Source organism: Strongylocentrotus purpuratus, unplaced genomic scaffold, assembly GCF_000002235.5.
Source record: "Strongylocentrotus purpuratus isolate Spur 01 unplaced genomic scaffold, Spur_5.0 spur5_scaffold_3, whole genome shotgun sequence".
In the NCBI taxonomy this organism is placed as follows: Eukaryota; Metazoa; Echinodermata; class Echinoidea; order Camarodonta; family Strongylocentrotidae; genus Strongylocentrotus; species Strongylocentrotus purpuratus.
This window is the reverse complement of record NW_022145609.1, coordinates 30009029-30035111: the sequence shown is the minus strand read 5'-3', so window position 1 is coordinate 30035111 and position 26083 is coordinate 30009029. Positions and strand designations below refer to the sequence as shown.

General features: G+C 40.0%; 2 protein-coding genes and 1 long non-coding RNA gene across 3 annotated transcripts; 2 read left to right on the top strand and 1 right to left on the bottom strand.

Moving 5' to 3' along the window:
- Nucleotides 1-851: 851 nt before the first annotated feature.
- On the top strand, nt 852-5367 carry LOC115928785. The gene is made up of 2 exons (XM_030996686.1): nt 852-2505; nt 4883-5367. Exons 1-2 carry the CDS (start codon nt 1375-1377, stop codon nt 5159-5161), a joined length of 1410 nt encoding a protein of 469 aa, XP_030852546.1. The 5' UTR covers nt 852-1374; the 3' UTR covers nt 5162-5367.
- A 326-nt stretch (nt 5368-5693) lies between these two features.
- Nucleotides 5694-6515, top strand: LOC115928786. The gene is made up of 2 exons (XR_004066220.1): nt 5694-5917; nt 6084-6515. It is a non-coding gene; the product is annotated as an uncharacterized LOC115928786 (long non-coding RNA).
- A 2088-nt stretch (nt 6516-8603) lies between these two features.
- Nucleotides 8604-20239, bottom strand: LOC592995 (myophilin). Its single transcript, XM_792493.5, has 5 exons — nt 20049-20239; nt 15057-15229; nt 13972-14038; nt 13322-13426; nt 8604-10389 (listed from the first exon to the last, which is right to left on the bottom strand). The coding sequence occupies exons 1-5, from the start codon at nt 20091-20093 to the stop codon at nt 10180-10182; spliced, it is 600 nt and encodes a 199-aa protein (XP_797586.3). The 5' UTR covers nt 20094-20239; the 3' UTR covers nt 8604-10179.
- Nucleotides 20240-26083: the final 5844 nt, after the last annotated feature.

The window sequence follows — 26083 nt, the reverse complement described above, 5'->3', positions numbered from 1 at the left end:
TTAGTTTGACTGAGCAGGAAGGGGCTTCTTAAAAGAGCAAGCTGAATATTCATTTTTGGAACACTGATCTATTTCTATAACGTTTAATCTTGTTAACATACAGTGTAATTTGTACATACGTGATAACAACAGAATACATATTTTCTTCAATATTTACTTGTATATTTTTAGGATATCATGCGAAGGAGCGTAGCGACCGAGCGAGAAGATTTTAGCATTTCTATTAGTCTAAACGCTGTACTCTTGGGCCCACCAGAGCCTTAAAGCTTATCTGCCATAGTTTAAAGGAGGGATTAGAGCGCCCTACAAAATCATTGGACAGGTGGTTATCTCATCAACTCAGCTCTCAGTTAACATAAGAAAAAGAGGATCAGGGGGGACCAATAGTCACCGATTAGGCATTGTTTGTTGTAAGAGGGCGCAAGTAGCTACAAGTAGTGCAGTAGGCCTTTAAAGCGTGTTGCAGTCTTTAGTCAGTATTTGCTATACATTTTGTTGGTGTACACTTTTTCAAATTATCCATGGGGGACGATCCCCCTCAGAAAATTGAAGGAAGACGTGTTCCCCGTCCTTCCACCTATTTTGTGTTTTGCTCAAAAAACTATCCACAAAAAAGGACTATGTATGCCCCTTTTGTGAAGCGACCTATCAATATTAATGTTCACATATCAGTCCCTTTTTGGATTGCCCTCCTCCCGTCTCCCCCCCCCCCCCCCCAAGAAAAAATATTATCACATTGTTACATGTGTGCACAATATATATTGATGTGTCAACCTTACGAAAGTGGTGTTTTCATAATGATTATTGACCTCCTTTAAATTTATATTTATATGGAAGGCTTATGGCACAGTCACACGGCCACTTACGGTAGCTGCGGATGCTTACGAATAAAAGTCCGTAAGCATCCGCAAGGATCCGTATCATCCGTAAGCATCCGTATCCATCCGTAATTCAATCCGCAGGATCCGCAGACATACGCAGATCCGCAGCGGAATTTTGAAAATCTCAAAATTTTGCTGCGGATGAAATATACGTAAGCATCCGCAGAATATACGTTATCCATACGTAAAATACGTAACTCATACGTAAGATACGTAAACTCATCCGCAGGATACGTTAGATACGTAACTGATCCGCACACTTTGTCGGGTGTGCGGATGCCTGCGGATACATAGGGGTACGTAAACACTATTACGTAGGAGTTACGTATGTTTAACGTATTTTTGACATATATATTGCGGATCTTACGATAGGACTTGCGGTAATTGCGTATGCTTGCGGATGGGATACGAATATTACGGATGGGATACGGATGTTACGGATTGGATATGTATGTTACGGTTGAGATACGGATAATATGCGGAATTTTTACCTATGTCTTCTTTCATTTCGGCGGATGTCGCCCATGCCAAATGGTCTTCACTTGGGTATGCAACCCTTGATGCTGCCAGCATCCTCATCATTGTCAGTTCTTCAACTGTAGACTTTCACAGGTCACTCAAGATGGAGAGAGAACGCCGCCTTGTGTTGCTGGATTGTTTGATGGCCATCCAACACAATCAGATGCAGATGAAGATCCTGATGGCCAAGATGCAAGCCATCCTTGAAAGGAGAAAAGAGAGGATGTGTTGGGTTCGTCACTGGATCACATTGCGACCACACCAGGGTACCTATGGTAACCTGATGCACCTGCTACGCAATGAGGATGTTCAGGGCTTCCGCAACTTCACCCGCATCACACCTGCCATGTTTGCCGAAATGGTCACCCGCCTCACTCCTCGCTTACAGAAGTATGATACCTGGTACAGGAAGGCCCTTCCAGTAGGCTTGAAGGTCGCCATCACCATGCGCTACCTTGCCAGTGGGGACTCCTACCACAGCCTGATGTACCTATTCTATGTACCCCACAACACCATCTCACTCTTGGTGTTGGACGTGTGTCAGGCCATCTACGCTGAGTATGGCGAGGAGACCATCAGCAACCCATCTACTCCAGAGGGGTGGAAGGGCATTGCCCAGACCTTCTCCGACCGGTGGAACTTCCACCATTGCCTGGGAGCCTTAGATGGCAAGCACATCCGCATCAAGGCACCCGCGAACTGTGGCTCCCAGTTCTACAACTATAAGGGGTACAACTCGATTGTACTCCTTGCCCTGGTTGATGGCAACTACAAGTTCCGGTGGGTGGAGGTGGGAGCAGGTGGTGCGAGTTCTGATGCCCAGATTTGGAACACGTGCAGTCTGAAAGAGGCAATTGACGATGAGAACATTGGAATACCACCAGATGAGCCACTGCCTCATGACGATCGAGACATCCCTTATTTCGTGATTGCTGACGCTGCATTTGCACTACGCACCACCCTGATGAAGCCTTTTGGTGCCAAGCCACTGACCATGGAGGAGAGGATATTTAACTATAGACTTTCCAGAGCCAGGAGATGTGTGGAGAATGCCTTTGGCATTCTTGCAAACAGATTCCGGTGTCTTCTGAGTGCTATGGCACAGGTGCCCAGGCGCGGATCCAGGGGGGGGGCCGAGCGGGCCTTGGCCCCCCCCCCCCCGCAAAAAAAAAAAAAAAAAAAAAAGAGAGAGAGAGAAGAAGGAAAAGAAGGGAGAAAGGGAAAAAGGAGAAAAAGGGAAAGAAAGAAGAGGAAGAAGAAAAGTAAAGGGGGAAGAAGGGGATCGGGGGGGGGGGCCGAAAGGGCCTTGCCTCCCAGGCTGTTAACCCCCCACCCCCCCCCCCCCCGATCAAAAAAAAATAAGAAAGAAGGAAGGAAAGGGAAAGAAAAAAAAGGAAAAGAGGAGATACTGGCGTACTGATAGAGGGGGGGGGGGCTTGGGGGAAATCAAATTCAAACGTGGTTTATTTCTGATTCCACAACGGTGTATTACAAATAATGCTGAATGACATAATTTCCGAAATTTTTCCTCACATTTTAGTAAATTATACGTTTGTATGTGTTTGTTGGAAAATAAAAAATTCCTAAATTTACAACCAGGCAAAATATATGATTCTTGAGATTCCTACATGTCAGGGCCCGACGTACGGCGGGGATCGAGAGCCTCGAGGCATCAAAATATGCTCATCTGACCGTGATTAAATGCCTAAAACCCCTAAGCTTCCGGGGGATTTGCCCCCTGGATTCCATCTAGGGCCCTACGACGGGCCCTTAGATGATCATCTGACGGTAATTTAATACCTAAAACCCCTGATTTTTTGGGGCTCCGCCCCCTGGACCCAACGCCAAATAGTGACTTGCCAGTGTCACAAAATAATAAGGTATACACAAAAATTAAATTAAACGCCTAAAGCCCCTGAGCCTCCGGGGCCGGCTCCGCCGCCTCGACCCCATCAGGGGCCCTAAGGCGGGCCCCTGAATGCTTATCTGACCGTAATTTATTGCCTTAAACCCCTGAGCTTGCGGGGTCGGACAAGGTATCAAGATGTGTTTATCTGACCGCAGGCGCGTAGCCAGGGGGGGGGGGGGCGGTCCCCCCCCAATCGGAAGAGGACGTAGGAAGAAAAAGGAGCAGACAAAGAACATCTTTGAAATTCAGACAAGGATTAAGAGTATAGAGAACGGTACAACGCATCGTTTTCTTTCTCTAATAATAAAACGTCAAAGCCTCGCGCAGGAGGGGAGGAGGGGGGGGGGGGGACTGAATTGGATTCAGAGGCGAGAACGGTAATACGAATCTTTAATTATTTAATGAAACGTAAAGGCTTATGCGCTTCGCGCGGGATGGAGGGGGAACTAAATTCCGATGAGGATTATTTTCGAGAACGGTACACTGAATCGTCTTCTTCTCTAATGATTAAATGAAGATTAAAAGCTTCTGCGCTTTGCGCGGGAGGGGGGAACCTGAATTCAGACGAGGATTAAGAGTCTAGAACTTTACAACGAATCGTCTTCTTTCTCTAATGATTTAATGAAACGTAGAAGCTTCCGCTCTTCGCGCAGGAGGGTGAGGGGGAGGAACTGAATTTAGACAAGGATTAAGAGTCGAGAACTGTACAACAAATCGTTTTCTTCCTCTAATGATTTAATGAAACGTAAAAGCTTCCGCGCTTTGCGCGGGAGGGGGGGGGGACATAATTCAGACGAGGATTAAGAGTCGAGAACGGTACAACGAATCGTCTTCTTTCTTTAATAGTTTAATAAAACGTCAAAGCTTCCGCGCTTCGCGCAGGAGGGGGAGGGGGAGGAACTGAATTTAGACAAGGATTAAGAGTCAAGAACTGTACAACGAATCGTTTTCTTTCTCTAATGGTTTAATGAAATGTAAAAGCTTCCGCGCTTCGCGCGGGAGGGGGGGGGGACTGATATCAGACGAGGATAAAGGGTCGAGAACGGTACAACGAATCGTCTTCTTTCTTCAATAGTTTAATAAAACGTCAAAGCTTCCGCGCTTCGCGCAGGAGGGGAGAGGGAGGGGCTGAATTTAGACAAGGATTAAGAGTCGAGAACAGTACAACGAATCGTCTTCTTTATCTAATGATTTAATGAAACGTAAAAGCTTCAGCGCTTCGCGCGGGAGGGGGGGAACTAAATTCAGACGAGGATTAAGAGTCGAGAACGGTAAAACGAATCGTCTTCTTTCTTTAATAGTTTAATAAAACGTCAAAGCTTCCGCACTTCGCGAAGGAGGGGGAGGGGAGGAACTGAATTTAGACAAGGATTAAGAGTCGAGAACTGTACAAAGGATCGTTTTCTTTCTCTAATAATGTAATGAAACGTCAAAGCCTGGGAGGGGGAAACTCGCCCCGACCCCCCCCCCCGCATTACGTCACTGTTGGTCACCATAACGTACCAATATTTGTCTCGCATAATTTCAAATTTGGGCCCCCCCCCCCTAAGAAATCCTGGATCCGCGCCTGCAGGTGCCTTCCACAGTGGAGACCATCGTCCTCGCCTGCCTGTGCATCCACAACCTCCTGAGAGACCAGGCATCCGCTGAGCAGAATGGCATGATGGACAGAGAGGACGACCAGCACAACATCATCCCGGGTGCATGGAGAGAGGGGGGCGTGCTGGATGACATGCAACAGAGGCTTGCTGGCAACTACACCACCAAGATTGCCAAGCGCCAGCGCCTGTACCTCAAGCATTACTACAATGGCACCGCCGGAGCAGTTCCCTGGCAGCAGCGCATGGCCTAAGCAGTTGGCCAAACATAACAAACAGACAAATCATGCAACTCTTGATGCTTAAATTTGACCAAAAAAAAATTGAACAAGGTAACGAAAGGATGTAAATTTATTTATAAAATCTGTGTTGAGAAAATCTTTAAAACTCCTATTTCACAAAACAAATGGAGGAACATTGTTTCAAAACCAATTGTTACTTGGGACAAAATTTATATGATTCCTTTAAAATGTTCTTTATCAAGAAAACTTAGATATTTACAATATAAAATTCTTCATAATATCCTTGGTGTTAACAAGTATCTGAAAACTGTTGGTATATTAAATTTGTGTTCTTTTTGTTCAAAACACTCTGAAACTATTGCTCATTTATTTTGGGAATGCCCCTTCAATCGTCGATTTTTAGATGATTTTGAAAAATACACTCTCAAAAGTGAAATAATGTTATCTTTTAATGATTTTGTATTTGGCATACCAGGTGGAAATTATTCTTCTTTTAATTTTGATATTTTATATGCTAAATATTATATATTTTCAACTAGTGTTTAAATGGTTATTTATCGTTTTCATCATTTAAAAAGAAATTAAAATATCAGCATGAGATAGAACGCGTTATGAACACGCAACGAAATAAGTGTATTGTACATCTTGATGGGTCGAGGCACATCGAGCTTATTTAAATTTTGTTTTGCTATATTTTGTTTTCTATACATGTATAATATTGTTTGTAATGTATTACATGCATTTTGCATTTGATTATCGTCGGTGGGCGTCCAAAATCTCGTAAGTCGTTTTTTTTTGGAAAACACTTTTGCGAACTTTTGGAAGCAGTATCACTCGACTAATTATCTGTAAAAATCTCGTATACCATCTTGTCACATGGTTAGAAATCCACTTTTCCATTGGCTATGGTATACTGTTGAATAACTGGAACTAGATCTCAGACTTGATGAAATGCGACTGAAGCAAGCTCCGATCCACGTGGGTTTATATGCGGATGGTGCGGACGCCAGAGGAAGCCGACATGCGCAGACACGAGCGTAACTTATCCGTATCGTCCGTAAGTCATCCGTATCGTCCGTAAGTCATCCGTATCGTCCGTAAGTCATCCGTAAAATCCGTAAGTCATCCGTAAGTCGTCAGTAACATGTGTCAGCGGGTTGGCAGCGGATGGGTTCATCCGCAGGTTTTACCCGTAACATCCGTAATTCATACGTAACATCCGTAACTAATCCGTATCAACCGCAGAATATAGGTAACTTTTGCTCAAATTTCCGTATTGGGGTTAAAAATTACGCATTTTCATTATCCAAATATACGCAGGCATCCGCAGGTCCGTAACATGGCCGTGTGACTGTAGCATTAAGAAGACAACTGTTTACAGTCCAGCTAAGGGTGTAGAGCATGCCGTGTAGACTAAAATGTGCAATGTTGTTCAATTTCTGAATTCTTTGTTTAAAAAACTTGCTTGCTGTCAATAGTGTATACATGTTTTATACGCTTCAAATGTCTAGTCCGGTTAAAAATAGCACGTAATGATTTCATTATTTGACACGTACTTCACATTGATTTATCTTATCGATAAGCGAAACGATTTGCTTTAGTATCATATAACAAATATAACAGTAATGACAAGTATGGTTTTCCTGAAAATTGCATTATACAATGTATATTCATCGTTATGGAAAATGTTGTATAATATACAACAATGGGCATTAACATTTTCCAGACCATTGATTTAATTACGTTTAATATTGAAGCTGTTGCCCTTTGTATATACATGAACTTGAAATAATAAGTAGCCTTGAAAGTGTCGCAATAAATCATGTGTGAGTGAGCTTGAAGTTTAATGGTGTAGGTTTGTTTGAAACTGTATAGCCTTTACTCTATGAGATATATCTCCAATCAAATCAAATCAAACTGAGTGATGTTATCGTACAACTAAACAATATCAATCTTCTGTTCTCCTAAATAAGCCTGGGAAACTTGAAAATTGCATTACAATGTGAATTCATTGTCAGTGAAAATGTAATACAATACACAACAATGGGCAAATAATTGTTTCCAGACCAATGATTTAAGTAAGAAGAACTTACATTTTATATTGAAACTGTTGCCGTTGTATATACAACAGGCGCGGATCCAGGATTTCTTAGGGGGGGGGGGGCAAAATTTGAAATTATGCGAGATAAATATTGGTTCGTAATGGTGACCAGCAGTGACGTAATTGGGGGTGGGTGGGTGCAGGGAGGGGCGAGTTTCCCCCTCCCCCCTCCCGCGCTAAGCGGAAGCTTACGTTTCATTAAATCATTATAGAAAGAAGACGATTTGTTGTGTCGTTATTCCCCTTTTTTTCTTTTCTTCTTCCTCTTTTTTCCTTTCTTGTATCTCCTCTTTTCCTTTTTTCTTTCCCTTTCCTTCCTTCTCTTTTATTTTTTGATTTGGGGGGGGGGGGGGGGGGGCAACAGCCTGGGAGGCAAGTCCTTTTGCCCCCCCCCCCGATCTACTTCTTCCTTCTTTTCTTTTCTTCTTCCTCTTCTTTTTTCCCTTTCTCTCCTCTTTCCCTTTCCCTTCTTTCCTTCTCTCTCTCTCCTTTTTTTTTGCGGGGGGGGGGGGGGGCAAGGCCCGCTCGGGCCCCCCTGGATCCGCGCCTGGTATATAAACACTTTTTCATTTTAAGTTTTACCTTACGATTTGTTTTTGTTTTCGTTTTTTCGAGGCCGCCATCCTTGTCAAGCTTTGCTTATGATTGCGGTCTCCTGCACTTTTCAAACAGAATAGTTCGGATAATACTTTAAATTTATGATAATATGTTATGGAAATATTAAGTTCCGTTATTATATGTACATATATTATGTAAAAAAACCTTTTGACACGAAGGAATTATTGTTTGTTTATGTTGTATTATACCTTACATTTATATGTTCTTTGTTATTCAAGTATTAGGTACTAAGAATTCTCGCATCCATTTTCTACATCTACATCGGTCAAATTTATTTTGTGATCTAAAAGAAAAGAAATCTAGTGCATTATTCTATTGGGTTGCCCATTATTTATATTGATCATCTAATATGGAATGATAATTTTCACACATTTCTGTAGGCAATGCACTAGGCTATTGAAGTTTCTTTGTATGGTTTCTTGCAAATCTCCATTCATCTGCAGTTTAATCTTCTATCTTTGTTGACGTTCTCTCTCTCTTTCTGTATCCCCCTTTCTCTTCCTGTCGTTATATCCTCTCATCCACATTAGTCCCATCAATCTTTGACCCTTATTTACCCCCTCCCCCTTTCTCTCTTCACCTCTCACTCATATTTCCCTCTTTAATCTCTCGTCTCATAATCATGATTTGTCTGCTTGCATGTGCTCATGAATGATTATTGATCTGCCTCAAAATGCAGTCACGAATATCGTCTCGCTGATAACAGAACATCACTCAAAACAATAGACAACAATATAAGCAAATTTATTATAATAATTTAATCAATTCAAGGAAGATCTTGCTTTTGAAAACCAAACTAAGAATGAGGAAATCTCGATAAACGTAAAACGACTTGATGAAGCAATTGGAAAATGTGATACATTTTATTATAAACCATAAAAAAGTGAATAAATAATAATAAAAAACACGAACCTGACGCCACACCATGGCCGTACCTGCATATGATATGCAATGCTTATACTGTATGACACAGAACATGTAGATCTGACTACTGTTTTCAGCCCATAATTTTGGAAACATAGCATGAATATGAATTACATGTACATCGATTACAAATATGAAGGTACAATTCGAATACTAAATTTACCAAGGGGTTCGAAAGAGACGATCTTCACAAAAAAAATCACACAAAAATTAAACAATAACAAAACAAAAAGGAAATAAAATAAAACCCTCAACCTGTGCCCGATGTATCGGTCTATCAATATCCAAATGAATCGTATTTCCTTGCGCTATTCAATATGAAGAAATATCAAATTATACATAATATTCTTGACTTCAGCTTGCGCTCGACTACACAGTTTGCTGTCATTAATGTTGTATAAGCCTATAACATAAGCATACCCCGAAGCACCATCATGCTTTGCCTTTACCATCAGTGTTTGGAACATTTTTGGAAAATTCTTCATGAATTTACAAGCCCATACGTCCTCATACGTTTACATACATAAGCAACAAATAGCCTCCCCCACACCTGATTGTCATATTTCAGTCATACTCGGGAAACCGGACTCAGTTTTGTCCAATTGTTAGCCCCCAAACCATTAACGGAAAAAACTCTAAATATAACTGACCTCTACATATAACCATATAACGTGGTTCAATCCACAACTGGTAATCCATAGCTTAGCAATAATAACGATAAGCCAAAACAAGATTATATGTGAATATTCGCAGTAGTGCTTCATACACACTGTTGAGTTGCTTATATAGATTCACAACAGCTATTGAAACTGTAATGTTTAGCCGATTATATAGATCAAATCAATTGAAGAAATAATACAAAACGCCAGTCTACAGTAAGAGGAATATTCTTTCCAATCACTATCATGGGGCACACCCCGGTATCAAAGTCCAGTATTTATACTGGGATTCGTGAAACGATGACTTTGTCTTTTGGTATTACAAGACTTTCTTCTATTTGTATGTGTATGTTTAAAAAGTACTCCGTATAGAAATATGAGATTCGTGCTGCTACACGGATCCACGAAAGTTATACAGTGTTGTCTGATTTGATCCTCCTTGTCAGTGATAGGACACACTAATGCAAAAACTTCTCCCTAAGATGCATCTAGTTCGTTATAATTAGTGCAAGGTTTTTTCGGGGAGAGGGGTTCAATTCTGTCGTCTTTTCTGGATATGTCAATTTAGGCACAATATATTCCATCAACTGGTAGTCTGGTACGAATACGCTTTAAATTGTATTTGGTGATATGTGGGTTACAATGCGATATAGGAAGTATAATTATCGCTTCATCTTCTCATGAAGTGTACTTCCTATTGAATGATACAGCTAGAAAGGTCATATAATCTAATCAAGGATCATTCTAGACTTTCCGAAACTCTGACCAGCCTGTGAAGCTCCTTTGTTTGAGCCAGCCTGTAGCCCTATCACACCTTCACCAGCTCGTAGCTGCTCGTCCGTGAACTCTCGTTTGTTTGCTGTCGATTCTTTGGGACCAAGCCCTTGCAGTCCCATTGCCTTCGCTTTTCTGCCAAGCGCGATAATGGAAAAGACAACCTGTTGGTGACAAACAGAGAATGATGACACTTGAAAGGAGAAGCAAAGATGGGAAGCTCAATCCTCAGCACATCACTTCATACCTCAATCACACGTACCCCAAACTAATTCAGCATCGACTCCAAACCGACGGCGACTCTAGGCATTTCGGATATTTGTTTGGTCTGTTAATTGTCGTTGTTGTTGGTGTGACTGCGGTATAATCGAGTGGTTGAAGACTTGATTGGAGATGTGTTATGAAGGTTGTAGGTTCAAACCAACCGATTATTTGCCATTCGAGTGGAGTTCGTTTTGGTGTCGGACTGGAGTCGGGCTAAGTGTTGATGTGATCGACTGAGGTATTTTGTCCTAAAAGCAAGATTAAAGGGAAAGGTGAGTTCTGTTGCAGAGGGCGCTACACAAAATATTTTTGTTGGTGAGATAATGAAAAACTGAGTGTCAAACTTGAAAGAATTTAAAGAACATACAATTTGAATGACAAAATCATCTTTGTTTGATCAAAATCGGTTCAGAGACGGCTGAAATATCCGTAAATATAACGATTTCTAATATTTGTGTACCACCAAAAATATTTGATAATTTGAAAAAGCCGTTGAAAAAAACCCGAAATAGCGCCTTTATACGTTGTATTTTAGCCAATGCCGATGTTGGCTTTTTTGTTGGCTTTTCCGTGTTGGTTATAATTATTACGCACAACCAGCCGGAAAATGTACTGTAATTTTTTAATTAATTAATGAATTTACGGTTACCTTATTCTTTTCTAAGTGGGGCTGAATTCGTATGGTCGTATTGGCTAAATTTCACTCATTTTGGGGTTTAAAATTACCTTCATAGCAATTTTAGGTCCTAAGAAGGCGCTAGAAATGTCGTAGATAAGAATAAGAGCCAGAACCATGCACTTTGATGGTATTTGCGGTTTGAAAACAGAACTCAACTATCCCTTTAAGAAAAGGTCTATATTGCTTCTATCCATCAAGGTATACGAATAGGTATATGCCTACTTGGTAGTGTGTATTCTTTCTAGTGGATCGAAGAGGGCGAACCTAATGTTCGGCATCAAAGATATTCGATCATACTCAGTATGCCTCTCTGAAGGAGAACTCGAGAATATTTCATTTACCGGGATAAGGGATGCTTTTTTTGAAAATATTTCTTCTTCAAAATACAGTGCATAACATTAACGACAAAATACAACAAAAATACACTTCAGATCGACATTATGCTTTACGTAAATCTCAGTAAATACTAATTAAACGTCAATATCTTGACAATATATGATTCACATGGTATTCCCTTTCTAATATTTAAAAAAAAAATAGTAGAACATATACAAAAAATGTATGCTTGTATATTACCTCCCCCCTACACACACACACAAGCGCGCGCACACACATACACACAACGCACACGCACACACACAAAACGATTAGGTCACTGAATAAAATCATTTGATAAAACATTATCACGAACAAACAAAATGTTGACACCAAACAAAAAAAAAGGGGGGGGGGAGGGGCTCTGGCACCGGCCCTCAAAGAAAAGTAAGTGAGAATGCCAAGGGAAAAGTGTGAGAGCGGCGTGAAACATCAAACGAGAGAAGTGAACATGGTTGTAGGCGTGGAAAAGAATAATAAATGCCAGTAAATTAAAATCTTCTTTTCCCACCTCAAAATTCATTATCTTCGTATACAAATGCAGATAAAGAGGAGGAATTCGGTCAAACTAGCCTGTCGATAGATTTAGTTTGTCATCAATATATTAGGATTATAATTTCCAGGTAACTCTGTTATTTACTTTATGGAGATGGTTTCGCAGCCATACGGATACGGGCAACGTAAAGGTAGAGGTATGATTGGGTCGGATTACATAATTACTGTTAGATGTGGGCTAATCCAATTCTCTTTGAGATTGGATAATCTGATGACTGATGCAATACTTTTACTACTTAATTATGTTCATCATCTGTTATTCTCAACGTTTGAGGCACAACATGAACAAATTAATTGTTATCAAATTCAATTTAAATTTATGCTCCATTAAAGAACTTGATAATTGATGAATACATGCAAACAATGCATTGGAAGGACCCCTAAGAAAGCAAACTTGTTAGGTGGGGCGCTGTACAAAAATAGAGAAATAAATGAATATAAATGAAATTTAAATGAAATTAATCAACATGCAATAGTAATAAGAAACAAAAAACAACCACCCACATACATTCATTCATTCCAATACCATATACAATACCCCTATCCACACAAACAACATTCATCAGCACAATACATAGTACACACGCAGAACAGAAGAAGAAAAGGGATAGACAAAAAGAGTTGGAGAGTTAGAGAGAAAGGGTGTGAACAAATAAATGCTTAGAGAAAGACGAAGGAGAAGCTTCTACTCAGTATACAACATTTGCTTATACCATGCCTGTTTACATACATACTTGAACCTTGTACGAGTTGTACTGCTTTTAACATTGTCATTAAAGATAAATTTGAGTTCTGGTCATGCGATTGCATTGTGAAAGAAAAGGTGTGGTATGGATCAGAACAAGTTGATCATGTAGCATGTAAGTATTGGTGTGCACTGCAAGGTTCTGGAGTCATCAAAATCATAATAAATCTGGCCCAGTCTTGGTAAAGTAACAAGCACTTTACACAGAAAGATGTATATCGGACTACACAAAAAATGTCGGGGCTACTCAACTTGATTTACTTATCTTTGCATACTCATTACTTAGCCAGTATACATTTTCTACCAAAATTGTTTGGCAAATGACATTTATTTGTAATCTTGAACATTTAGTGTAAGTTTCGTTTGATTCTGTGAGAATTCATTTTTTTATTTTTTACCAGAACTCAAGTTTATCTTAAAGTGATTTCAAATATTTGCCACCTGCCCTAAATTCTACAATATATTATATTCAAATCACCTGCGGGATGTTGCCACTCTCGTATAAGTCGACAGTTTGAAATAGATCAGTTTTGTTCATTTTAAGACCTTCACATCCTGTCAGAAAGTTCGCGATATTTTCCATCTGCAAAAAAGACATGATTGATTGAGCATACATAGAATACTTTTAGCGGATCCGGTGGCGGTGAGAGACTGGTGATGATGGGGGGGGGGGGGGGGGGGGGGGGGTGGGAGGGGGGGGGGGTATGCCTTCGTCTCACCCCACCCTGGCAAACATTACTCTAAAACAACCAATTGTGTGTACACAGTAAGTACACAAAAATGTGCACCCTATTTGCACCCATTTGTAGCAATTTTAGTCCTCTTTCATTCCATTATATATTAAGATATATATTTTAAGATGAGCTTTGAACAAATTTGAGTTTATTATTCCAAGTTTAATTTGTCGTCACATAAGCTGTAGCCCGCTCCCACTTCACAAACAAACATGTTGGCCATTAGTTAACTGAGTTAACATTTAACACTTCTTTCTTAAATTCTTTTCAAGAATTACGTTCCACTTTAAACAAAAAAATGAGGACGGAGAAGTGGAGTAGCGTGAGCACGTATTTGGTTGCAGTAAGTACAATTATAGTTGAGAACCGATTTCCTTTAGAGAATATACCTTACCTGTTTGAAAGCCATCTTAGAGCTATTGACTTTTCTCACCGACCCCGGTTTGATGATGTTGACCACACTATATAAAAAAGGAAATGTAAAATACAATTATAGTAGACCGATTCATAAATAGATTGATTAATTGCGTTGATAAAATCTGGGCCCTATGAAATACATGCATTAGAGTTATATAGAATGAAAGTTGTATTGATTTACTTGATGCAATGTCGGGTAAGTATTATGTTGAGCTTTTGAGTCGCCACTAGACACTAGCACACTAGACATACGGCTATGAATAGTTTTAAAAGGCAATGCTACTCTTGTAATAATTTCATTTGGATGAAAGCGGGAAAATAAGATGAACGGAATCATAGCCAGAATGACATAAGTCTGAATTACTTCGGACCAATAATGAGACAATTCTGAATATTGAGAGACCAACAAAACAAAGAAATGCATGAAATATAATAGAAAAGAATGCAATTTCAAGTGGCCTACAAGACGGACAGACAAAGAAGTACACAAGTGAGGATGTATGGGCCTACGTACGGTCTGAGGAATCATCTGGAAAGAGGCTAGAATGCCTACGAGAGGTACTTTTCGGTCTCTTGGACTATCAGTCTCATATCATTGACAACTGGTCTAGCGAAACCTAAAAATCGTTATTTAAAGGTCTGTAAGACTGAAATCTTTGGTCTCGATGGATGCCAGTCTCGTGGATTGTAGCCTCATAAATGTTTTAAATGTTTGACATTGAAAGTATAACGGTAAATGACCAGATATAACCAATCAATCATCCATTAAAACAGGTTTATCGGCTTCATAGCTGTCACGGTGGGTCAAAGTAACTGTTTTCAACGTTCATGGTTTGATGGTTTTTATATCTGACTTCTAAGAAAGCATGTGTATGCTTGTAATTAAGCAGCCAGGGGACATACGGCTTTGAGTTCTCTCCTTGGTAATGAGGAATAATGTCTTTCCAATTCGGCACGGGCGCATCGACTTTGTCTCGAACCCGGGATCACTGGTTACGAGACCACTGGGCAGTCGACTGAAAAATTGGGAGGGGGGATCTTACATGAAAAAGGGAATCTTACTGGCAGAGGATGACGCCATCTTTAAGAGGTGTGTGGACATCTTTCTCGGTTTTGACCTTTACAATTTGAGATGCCAGCTGTTGGTCCTCAGATGATCCTGTGTTTAGTATGCTAACTATCCATTGCAGCGTCTCGTCTGCTAAATCCGCATCAAACTTGGCTGCCTTCTTGTTCTATATAGGTTGAGGTGAGGTGAAAACACATTAATTGGATTTTTTATTCTATTCAATAAAGTATTTATTTCACTATTCAGTAATCAATTCATCACATACTTCATTCATTCCTTTACCACCCATCCATCCATTTATCAGCTTATTCTTGTATTTATATTATTTCCATCTTCAGTGCCGTTAGTCTGAATAGGTACCTTCTTATCCAACATGGCTGGCTCTTGCAGGTCTGTACAAATCGACTTTACATAGCGCAACTACAGGGGTCCTTATTTACTTTGTTATAGGTGGGGGATATCGATCTGCAATTACTTTGCGGTCTGCCGAGTATCAGACGCACGGTCTATCTATACAGGCGGTGCTAAGACAATTCTAAAAATAAATACACCTGTAGGCCAGTCATCCCCCCTTTAACCCTAAAAAGGCCGGGCTATTTGAGGTCTTAGTACGGCGGGGCCATTATGCCCCCCCCCCCCTTAAGATCTCGGCCGCGAAGCGGCCGATCGTCGCGAAAATTTGCACGCATGTCAAGTGAAGTGTATAGAATAATATGATAATTTCAATTTTTGAAAAATTCACTCATTTGCATATTTATGGTAATTTATGCAAATAAAGTCATAAAAATCACATTTGTACCCATAAAAAATATATTATTCATATTTAAGCATTCTTTTTCACTCATTAGACCGTTCTGAATATATAATGACACGACAAAAAAAATTGGAAGAGCCAGCTTATTCCTCATGTTATCCCTTGTTTTGATAATTTTTTATGTATTTCATTGTTTGTTGTTGTTTTATTCATCTCTTACTACAATAATATTCAACTATTTTGACTCCCAAAACAACCACCTAAACTTTAAACAAGACCCAACAACCTATGTTTGATCTGTTTTTAGGAAAAATGACTTTTCCATATGTTTTGTACACAAAATCACGAAAATGAGCGATTTTCGGGCTGACATGCAAAGACAAAAGGTCACGTGACCTTGTAACCGTAGGTCCGATTTTCTAAAAAATTATTTTGAAAGTTGCGCAAGACTCGAAAGAAAAAAGTCAGCGAGCGGCGGGGCGCCATCCATAATTATGCGTTCCCGAGCAATCGGAAAAATCGTGGAGGGGGGCCATAATGCCCCCCCCCGGCCTTATTAGGGTTAACAAGTTTAATTTCATTTGAAGATTCAGTAAAATAAGTCAACAAATCGTCTTCCATGCCGCTATTCAAGAACCACGGCTTATTACAATATATATATATATATCAAATAGGCCCTAATAACAAATCATATTGATTTTATTTAGATATACAAAAACTATGATGTAAGAAGTCCATGGCCGTGGCGCAGCACACAGCCATATGAAGCCGAATCACTGCTGCAAGCAGTGGCGGATCCAGGGTGGGTGCCAGGGTGGCACGGGCCCCACCAGTGGCAAAAACAGAAGTTAAAGAATTAAAGATGATAACCACAATTTTACCTTTTTGTATTAAAAAAAATAAAGGAGACGGGCCCCCACCTCTGGTAAGAGCTCCAGAGGGAAAAGGGGGGGGGGAGTGATTAAAACAAAAAATTGATCACACCCCCCCCCCCCCCCGCAGCCCCGCTTATTTGCCGACTGATTTGCAGCTAAATATTTTCTCACGAATAGGGCCCCCAACACTCGCCGCCGGCTGGACCCGCCCTGGCTGCAAGGTTCACCTCAAGAATTCTTACGGGTAAGGCTGGTGGTGATATATTTTTGATGAGGATGCAGGGCGCCCATGAGGGAAATAATAAGAATGTGCTTATTGTAGAAGTTGGCCGACCGAAGCTGCGGACACGCACGTGCAAGAAAAAGCGCGGCGGGATCATATTATGTTACCATAACATTATACATGTTTTCCCAATCACAATGAATCATATCACCCTGGCAGAAAAGAAATATTGACTTAACAGAGTGTGGACTTTGTCACTTTGAGCTCACTGGAGAGGAAATGTGAAAAGTAATACGGAAGGGAAAAAAAGAGATTAGAGAATTGGAATGCAGGGTGAGGTGCTGTTGACAACTTGACATAATATAAGAGGAAAAGGGTTGCACCAAGCGTCACTAATTCGGTAAAGAAAGCGGGGAAAATATAGAAGATGAGCGAGTTGTTAAATGGCGTGTTGAATACAGAATTTCATATGCCATTACAATATAGCATGATTTGGTGAAACATTGTCAGTAAGTCATCCACTCAAAACGAGTATTTGGGGGGGGGGGGTTCTACCCTTCCCCCCCCCCCCCCCTTGGGCGTACCCCACCTTGATGCGCCACTGGAAATTCAGAAGTTTTCAGAAATTTGAAGATTATAAAATGTAAAATGACAACATAAATATTTTTGTTCAACGCAAGTACATTATGTAGAATACTGAAGATATACTCATTTAAAACTGATGGGGATACCTGTTATTGTTGCTTGGTAAGATACATATTATGGCATGTCCTACATAACAACACGGAATGTATGTGGCTCGCATTCTGACTATTGAAATACAATTATTCCTAACAGTTCAATGAAATATTTTGTAATAAGGCACTTTACAAAGATTTGTGCATTAAAATATATTACATTACGAAAATGGTCTATTATGCAGAGACAAAGTGCTTGTTTTTAAAAAAAAAAGATCCCTGGGAAAAACAGGGGAAGTGAAATATTACGTAACAGTCTAGCCGTTTGTAGGATAGAAAAGGAAATTAGTTTAGGAAATGTTGAGGACGACAGTTCATCATGATTATGTATTTTCATTTCCTGCAGTCCTTATAATAATATATTTCCTCTATAAACCGATCGCTTTATTAGATTATTCTTGAACAGACGACTGCGGTTCCTTAAAGGGAAGTCCGTCCATTCAATAAATAATTTGCACGAAATAAACCACGAAAATCGACACGATGAATGTTGAAGAACATTTCGTCTATTAAAGGAATGAGCAATTAATATCCATACAAGTCAAATTGGCAGCCCTATAACCCCATTCGCAAAAAACTCCTCCGCTTTGTTCAAACAAAATTTAATGTTCCAAATTCTTCAGTTTTGATGAGGGAATTTCATACAGAGAAGAACAGATAAGAGCACATTTTGAAAAGTATATTTTGTCACAGTAGATTTGGTAACTTATTTTCTTCGACAGGAGAGTAGCCAAGCAGAGGACTAAGTTTTCAATTTGGTGTAGTTATCTTCCAAACATTCGTATACAATACATATTCTTTATTGTGCTTTTAAAAAAATCACTAACGTGTTTCTGTACTTCTTGCTTTTACTATCAAAATCAGTAGATTGAATTGAAGAAAAAATAATAATGACAAAGTACTTTCTGTAGTCATATTGAAAAGAATATGTGACTTTTCTCTTTCTAATTTATCATAGAATTACGTACTGCATGTACTGCATTAGCCGCTCTACAGACAGATAGATTCTGGAATTGTGTTGAAGTGTCAATACAGAGTCTGTGCTAGCAGACTACTGTATGCCGTCACCATAAAGATATGGCATTCGCGGTTTACTGCTCATGAAATATTTGCATTCAACGGGAGAATAGCAAACAGCAAGGTCTCGAACACAATGAATAGCTGACCCGATAGATTTATACCCTAGACGGCCTTGAGTGAAATAGAATACGATCATAACATCATGAGTATTTCTATAGCAACAGATCTCTAATACTATTCAATTTCTCATATGTCTGCGAGCTTTAGAGACTTTCTTGATGCAAACGGATGTAAATTATTTTAGAATAGGAAACGTCTTATGAGGTAATTAACCCGGAAATATTAGTGTATCACGTTCAGCATGCATGTTAAATTATTATAGACTGCATGCAGACAGCACTAATGTGCGTGTTCATACAATGCAATTGACCTTTGAACACACGATGATAAGATATACCTACAATCGTATACCACAGTAGATTCATGGTATAACGATGTATTTTCTTGACACTTGATGTTTGAAAGGTGTACCACGTTGCATGATCAAAATGAAAAATAATATTGCAAATATTTGCCATGTACATGTATATAACGACCAATCAATGTATGATATTTTCATAGGTAAGTTCTCTCATATGGCTAGGGCCTACACGTATAAGCAATGATCTGCCAGGAAAAAAAGACCATGCTAGTTCTTCGTACCGATATTGAGCCTTGCTCCATCCACATAAACCCTCCCTCAATGACTGCACACCCCCCCCCCCCTCTCCCTCACTCAACACCGTAGCCCACGGCCCACCCACCCCTCCTTAAATCTCACTCCACACCCTACCATGCAGTACCACTCCCTTAATCTCGCTCCGCACCTACCCCACCCCCTCCTTAAAACACACATCACACATCCCTCAATCTCACGCCATACACCCACCGCTCCCTCAATCTTAATACTCAACACCCCTCCTAATTATCCTCCACAACACACCCCTCCTTAATATTAAATCTCAATTCACACATGCACATCGCACATCACACCTTCCTCAGCTAAGATTCACGCCATACCCCACCCTTCCCTAAATCACACTCCACATCTGACCCCTCCCTCGATCTCAAACAATACTCTGCAAGGTGGTGTTACGAATTCCATTTATATTTTGCGTGCACGATTGCATCGATTATCTGTAACACTTCAGCTGAGCTATCCGCTCATGCATAGCTTAATGCGACTCGTACTGAATAGGCTACTACATTGTCATTGCGAAATAGTCACGACTCACAACTAAAACCCGCACGAAGTATACTATTACTCGCATACTGCTATGAAATATGTATGTGCACGAAATTGACGTATAAAATAGTGTACAGGTAGTACTTCTCACCGCTAATTCTGCTGTCATGCCAAATCCTTTAGGTCGGTTTGCCATGATGAAAGCAAATTAATTCCCGTATTTAGAGTTAGTCAGTCTGTCAGTACGTCAGCTAGAACTACCTGTTTCCGATGGGGTGGGTGTGGCAATATTTCTACTTTGGTCCTCGCCGTTCGCCTTGCCAGACAGCTGAAGGAGGCGGACTAGATCAGTCAACAAGTACTTATAATGACGTCAACCATAAGTGACCAATCACAGCGCTGATAAACGTAGTCGTCATATATTCTGATATTGCAAGTATGGTATGGACATGCTCCTAACACAGTTATTTTTTAAATAATTAAATAAACAATAATTCGTCCTTGTTTTCACGAAGTGACGGTAGTGAGGAAAATCGTCACGCAAAGCGAATGCAATTTTTTTTCACTACCGTCACTTCGTGAAAACAGCGACGAATTGTATACGAAAACACGAAATTACATGCATACATGCATACATGTGGCACGATAAATGATGGCGCTATGAATTTAGAAATTTAAGTAAAAATAAAACAAGAAGAATATTATTTAATCCGCAGAACCAATGCAGGCGTAGCAGGATCCCCAAGAGAGAGGGGGATTGAGACTGAGGGAGAAAGAGACATTCAGAGAGAGGGGAGGGAGACTGAGAGAGAGAAAGAGGGGGGAAGGGGAGGGAGAATGAGGGAGAGAGAGAGAGAGGGGGGAGGGGGGGACTGCGAGAGAAAGAGACCGAGAGAGAGGGGGAGGCTGACGGAGAGAAAGAGAGAGAGGGGGAGGGAGAATGAGGGAGGGAGGGAAAGAGGAAGAAAGAGGGAAAAGGAGAGAGAGGGGAGGAGAGAAAAAGAGAGAAAGAGAGAGAGAGAGAGAGAGAGAGGAAGGGAGAATGAGAAAGAGAAAGAGAAAGAGGGAGACTGAGGAATACAAAAAGAGAGAGAGAGAGCGAGAGAGGGAGAGAGAGAGAGAGAGAGAGAGAGGGGGGGGGGGAGGATTCTCAAATCAAATTCACAGTAAGAAAACAAAACAATGCCGCAGAAGTGGACTTTCGTTGCCTCAGTCACACCTTTGTGTATTTGGCTTGCGTATTGCTGCGTATTTATGGCAAGCCGTTTTAACATTTATTTCTATTTGTTGATATCAAGAATCGAATTCTTGAAATCAAGAAATGAATTCTTGATACCCTGAAATCGACTTCTTGATTTCAAGAATTACCATTGCTTTACAACAGAAAATCATTTCTTGATATCAAGGAATAGGAATAAATGTTAAAACGGCTTGCCATAAATACGCAGCAAACAAAGGTGTGGCTGAGGCATTCGAGCATGTCCCCCATTCCAAAACTTTCTTTCACACTTTTTCTACTTTTTTTACAAAACAAAAATGTTAATGAATCCTTGTAAAGTAATAATCAGGACTTGTATGCAAATCCAGGCCTAATAAACAAAAGGGTATTTTGGTGGAAGTGCGGATAGCTTGATCAAAAAACTTTAAATGTAATACTGATTTTCACCAACTTGGCGAAAATCAATAAGGCCTTGAAGGCAATGGATTCCGACCGCATCTTGCACCCCCCCCCTTCTCTCTCTCTCTCTCTCTCTTGGCACAACTCTTATATCTCATACAGATTCCTTTTCTCCTTTCATCATGGAAAAAATGGGGTGGATGGGTTTACCTTCACTCTTCCCTTGAACTACTATTTGTATCAAATTTATTGTTTCCTAATAGATCATCAACGACCTCAATGTTAAGAAATACTGCAATGTTGTAAATAACATTAGGGACTTAAATATTTGCGTGCACTGGCGATGCCTTAAAAGGACGTCACACGTAGCAGTCCACTATGTCGACGTGCAAATTAATCTAAAAGTCCCTAATGACGAGATCAATGAACTTGGGCATCATCAGATCGAGCCATCAATACACATAGATGGCTCTGCGTGGGCATCATTAGTGTAGGGACACTAGCATAGAGATATATACTTAATTAGTAGTATATATCTCTATGGACAGGTACTCTAGGCATCATTACAAGAGTGCGCCCTCTATTGGAATAAGCAGTATTATTCTGTGTATATAATGTATGTAGGGTGTTTTTTTGTTTTGTAGTATTGTTTTATTGTATTTATTCAGCAAAAAGAAGGTAAAACATCAACGTCAACAATGTATTGGATAGGATGGAAACCCAACCCCATTACATCATCACGAGAAGAAGGTGGAGATGGATCGGGCATGTAATGAGAAAGGACAGAGATGACATCACACGAACAGCCCTCCACTGGACACCAGAAGGCAAAAGAAAGAGGGGACGTCCTAAAACCACTTGGCGAAGAACTGTGGAAGGAGAGATTAAAGACCTGAACCACACATGGGATACAATCCAAAGACTGGCCCAGGATCGGAAGGAGTGGAAGACTTTTGTTGCTGCCCTATGTGCCAGGAGGCATAATGGGCAGTAAGTAAGTAAGTAAGTAAGTATTTATTCAGTACAAAATATATAACAAACAAACATACAGCTTCATTGATTTACATATATCAAAATATAAAGAAAATTGTACATCTCTCACAAAATACATAAGATAGTTTAATACACAGTACATATTAATGTTTACACTGAACGAATATTATAAATCAAAGAGTTACCTACTGACAGACAGACACACCACACACGCTCACATACTCAGCACCCGATACGAGCTGCGACATTAAAGTCATTGACCAGTTTTGGAAAAATGATGCAATATTTATTGACCCGTTTTTGTATCACATCCAACATGTGTTTGATTTGCGTCCAGTAGTCATTAACGCTATTTTAAGACCTACTTTTTGTGGTTAGAGTCATTAACCAGGCGACAGCGCCCAGCAACATTTTTTTCTACAAACGACTGTAGCGCCAGGTTACCCGGCCATACATCCAGGGGCAGATCAAAGACTTTACAGGGGGGGGGGGGGGGGGGGGGGGGAGGAAGCTTGAAATAAACGAAATTGCGAGAATGAAGCCTTCAACTGGATGCGGTCCCCGGATAATCTTAGCCTTTTGGCAGATTCTGAGGCCTATCCAAATGCTTAAACAGAATATGTATGCGAACACATTTTTTTCGGGAGAAAAAAAAAGGGGGGGGGGGCGTGCGCCTCCCAGTACCAGGCATCCACTGGATCTGGGCAGCGTTTCATGAGACCGTCATAACTACAAGTTCACCGACATCCCATTGAAACGTGTGTTAAACTTAATACACACATTTCAATGGGATGTCGTTGGACTTGTACTTATGACGGTTTCATGAAACGCTGCCCAGATCCCCGACACCGAACACCTGGGGAGGTTTCACGAAACCGTCATTAAGTCTAACTTTTTAGACATCGTATTGAAACGTGTGATAGAGATCTAACACGTGTTTCTACCAAATCTCCACGAGCTTAGACTTATGGCAGTTTCGAGAAACTAGCACTCGCTCTGAATCTGGCGCATCCACGGCCACGCTGGAAGCTCGGATCTGACGTCGACCGCCTGCGATGCATGCCCCGGACGCGACTTTGCGTTTTACACCCTGGCCTGGACCTTTTCCCAATAAATTTCAAGGAACCGACTGGGAAAAGTCTATCCATGACAAGATATTGCGCGCGCACGTAGCTCTTCTGCAATGCTCAACGTACGTCCTATATGTCCAGTGTCGCGGTACGCGGTACATGTACTTTTGTATCGAGACGTACGAGTGACAGAAAAACAACGAATAACAACAGAAGGAAATAGAGAAAAACAATAAATAATTAAAGAACAGAGAGGAAACAAAGAATGTCATAAGCAGAGAGAGAAAACAAAAACTAACTTGAAAGAAAGAGAGAAATTAGAGAAGGAATTAATCAAAGTAAGGAAAGAGAGAAACCAAATAATATTATGGTTTTTGTGGTTTAATTCCGCCTTCTTCAGGGTTTCAATTTTTGACGTGTAGCCTACTTTCAAACCATTTGCTGATTCGGACCCCCCCCCCCCTAACACACGTGTACACATATCGACACATACACAGACTACACTCGACATAATATGTGTAATGGTAATGTAATACATAAACTGTGATTTAAATATTGCACTCGTACCATTTTCTATTATTGTGGGATCACGTCTTTCATTTTTTAAATTCATGTCATTTGTTTCTAAGACCTAATTTCTCTAATTCTCTTGACCCCTCTCCCTTCATATTTGTTTTCTAAGACCTCCCCCCCCCCCCTCATCTCTCTTCATATTTGTTTTCTAAGACCCATTTCTCCCCCGCCCCCCCCCCCCATCTCTATTCATATTTGTTTTCTAAGACCTCTCTCTCTCGACCCACTCTCTCTCTCGTATGTATTTCTCAGACCCCTCTTTCTTTCTCTCTCATTAACCCCCTCTTCATATTTGTTTCTAAGGCCTCTCTCTCTCTCTTCATATTTGTTTCTAAGACCCCCCCCCCCTCTCTTTCTTATTTCTTGATATTTGTTTCTAAGACTTCTCTCTCTCTAGCTCTCAATTCATGATATTTGTTTCTAAGACCCCCTCTCTTTCTCACTTCTTGAATTCATATTTGTTTCTAAGACCTCTGTCTCTCTCTCCCTTTCTCTCTTTCTCATTTTAAATTCATGATATTTGTTTATAAGACCTCTCTTTCTCTCTTTTTCCATTCATCACTTTGTCTAGTGTAATGTACAGACACATAACATATAAAGGAAATTATACACCAGTTTTACATGAATTCATTTGCACTTTATTTACTGCTTTACATTCATATACTTTTTTTTCGTGAAGGTAATCTAATCCTTCAATGTCAGAGAAGTAATACAAAAGATACAGGAGTATGTGTATGCATAAATAGTTAGTGAAAGCAAACAATAGTAGAAATTTGAACAGATAATTTGACAGTGTGTTAAGATTTAGATGCAAGAAATGACTATAAGAAATTTTTATTTGAAAATACATGCACATGTAGATAAAAAGAGATCTGAACATAGGCGGATTCATGGGCGCAGAGGCGTGCACCGCACTTTACTTTGGAGATAACGAACTGAATACACATAATAATGGATGATACGTGAAAATATTTTTCTTCATTTTTTTCTTTTTGTTACGGTAGGCCTACTGTTTTCTTGAAATTCAAACATTTTTAACTTTTCATGTTAGTTGTGCACCAGCACCACATAAATGCTTGGGAAATTTCATATTTGCACTCGTTTCAAGCTTCAATTGCCAAGATGCAGTTTACAAGTACATGTACTAGTATATTATAAAAAATGGTGAATAAATCACAATATCTCTGTGGAGTATCTAAATAATAATTATAATATTGGATGATCAATTTTCGCGAAATACGTGAAATATTGTTACTCGCTGAAGAAAAATATTTTCACGTATCATCCATTATTATGTGTATTCAGTTCGTTATCTCCAAAGTAAAGTGCGGTGCACGCCTCTGCGCCCATGAATCCGCCTATGTTCAGATCTCTTTTTATCTACATGTGCATGTATTTTCAAATAAAAATTTCTTATAGTCATTTCTTGCATCTAAATCTTAACACACTGTCAAATTATCTGTTCAAATTTCTACTATTGTTTGCTTTCACTAACTATTTATGCATACACATACTCCTGTATCTTTTGTATTACTTCTCTGACATTGAAGGATTAGATTACCTTCACGAAAAAAAAAGTATATGAATGTAAAGCAGTAAATAAAGTGCAAATGAATTCATGTAAAACTGGTGTATAATTTCCTTTATATGTTATGTGTCTGTACATTACACTAGACAAAGTGATGAATGGAAAAAGAGAGAAAGAGAGGTCTTATAAACAAATATCATGAATTTAAAATGAGAAAGAGAGAAAGGGAGAGAGAGACAGAGGTCTTAGAAACAAATATGAATTCAAGAAGTGAGAAAGAGAGGGGGTCTTAGAAACAAATATCATGAATTGAGAGCTAGAGAGAGAGAAGTCTTAGAAACAAATATCAAGAAATAAGAAAGAGAGGGGGGGGGTCTTAGAAACAAATATGAAGAGAGAGAGAG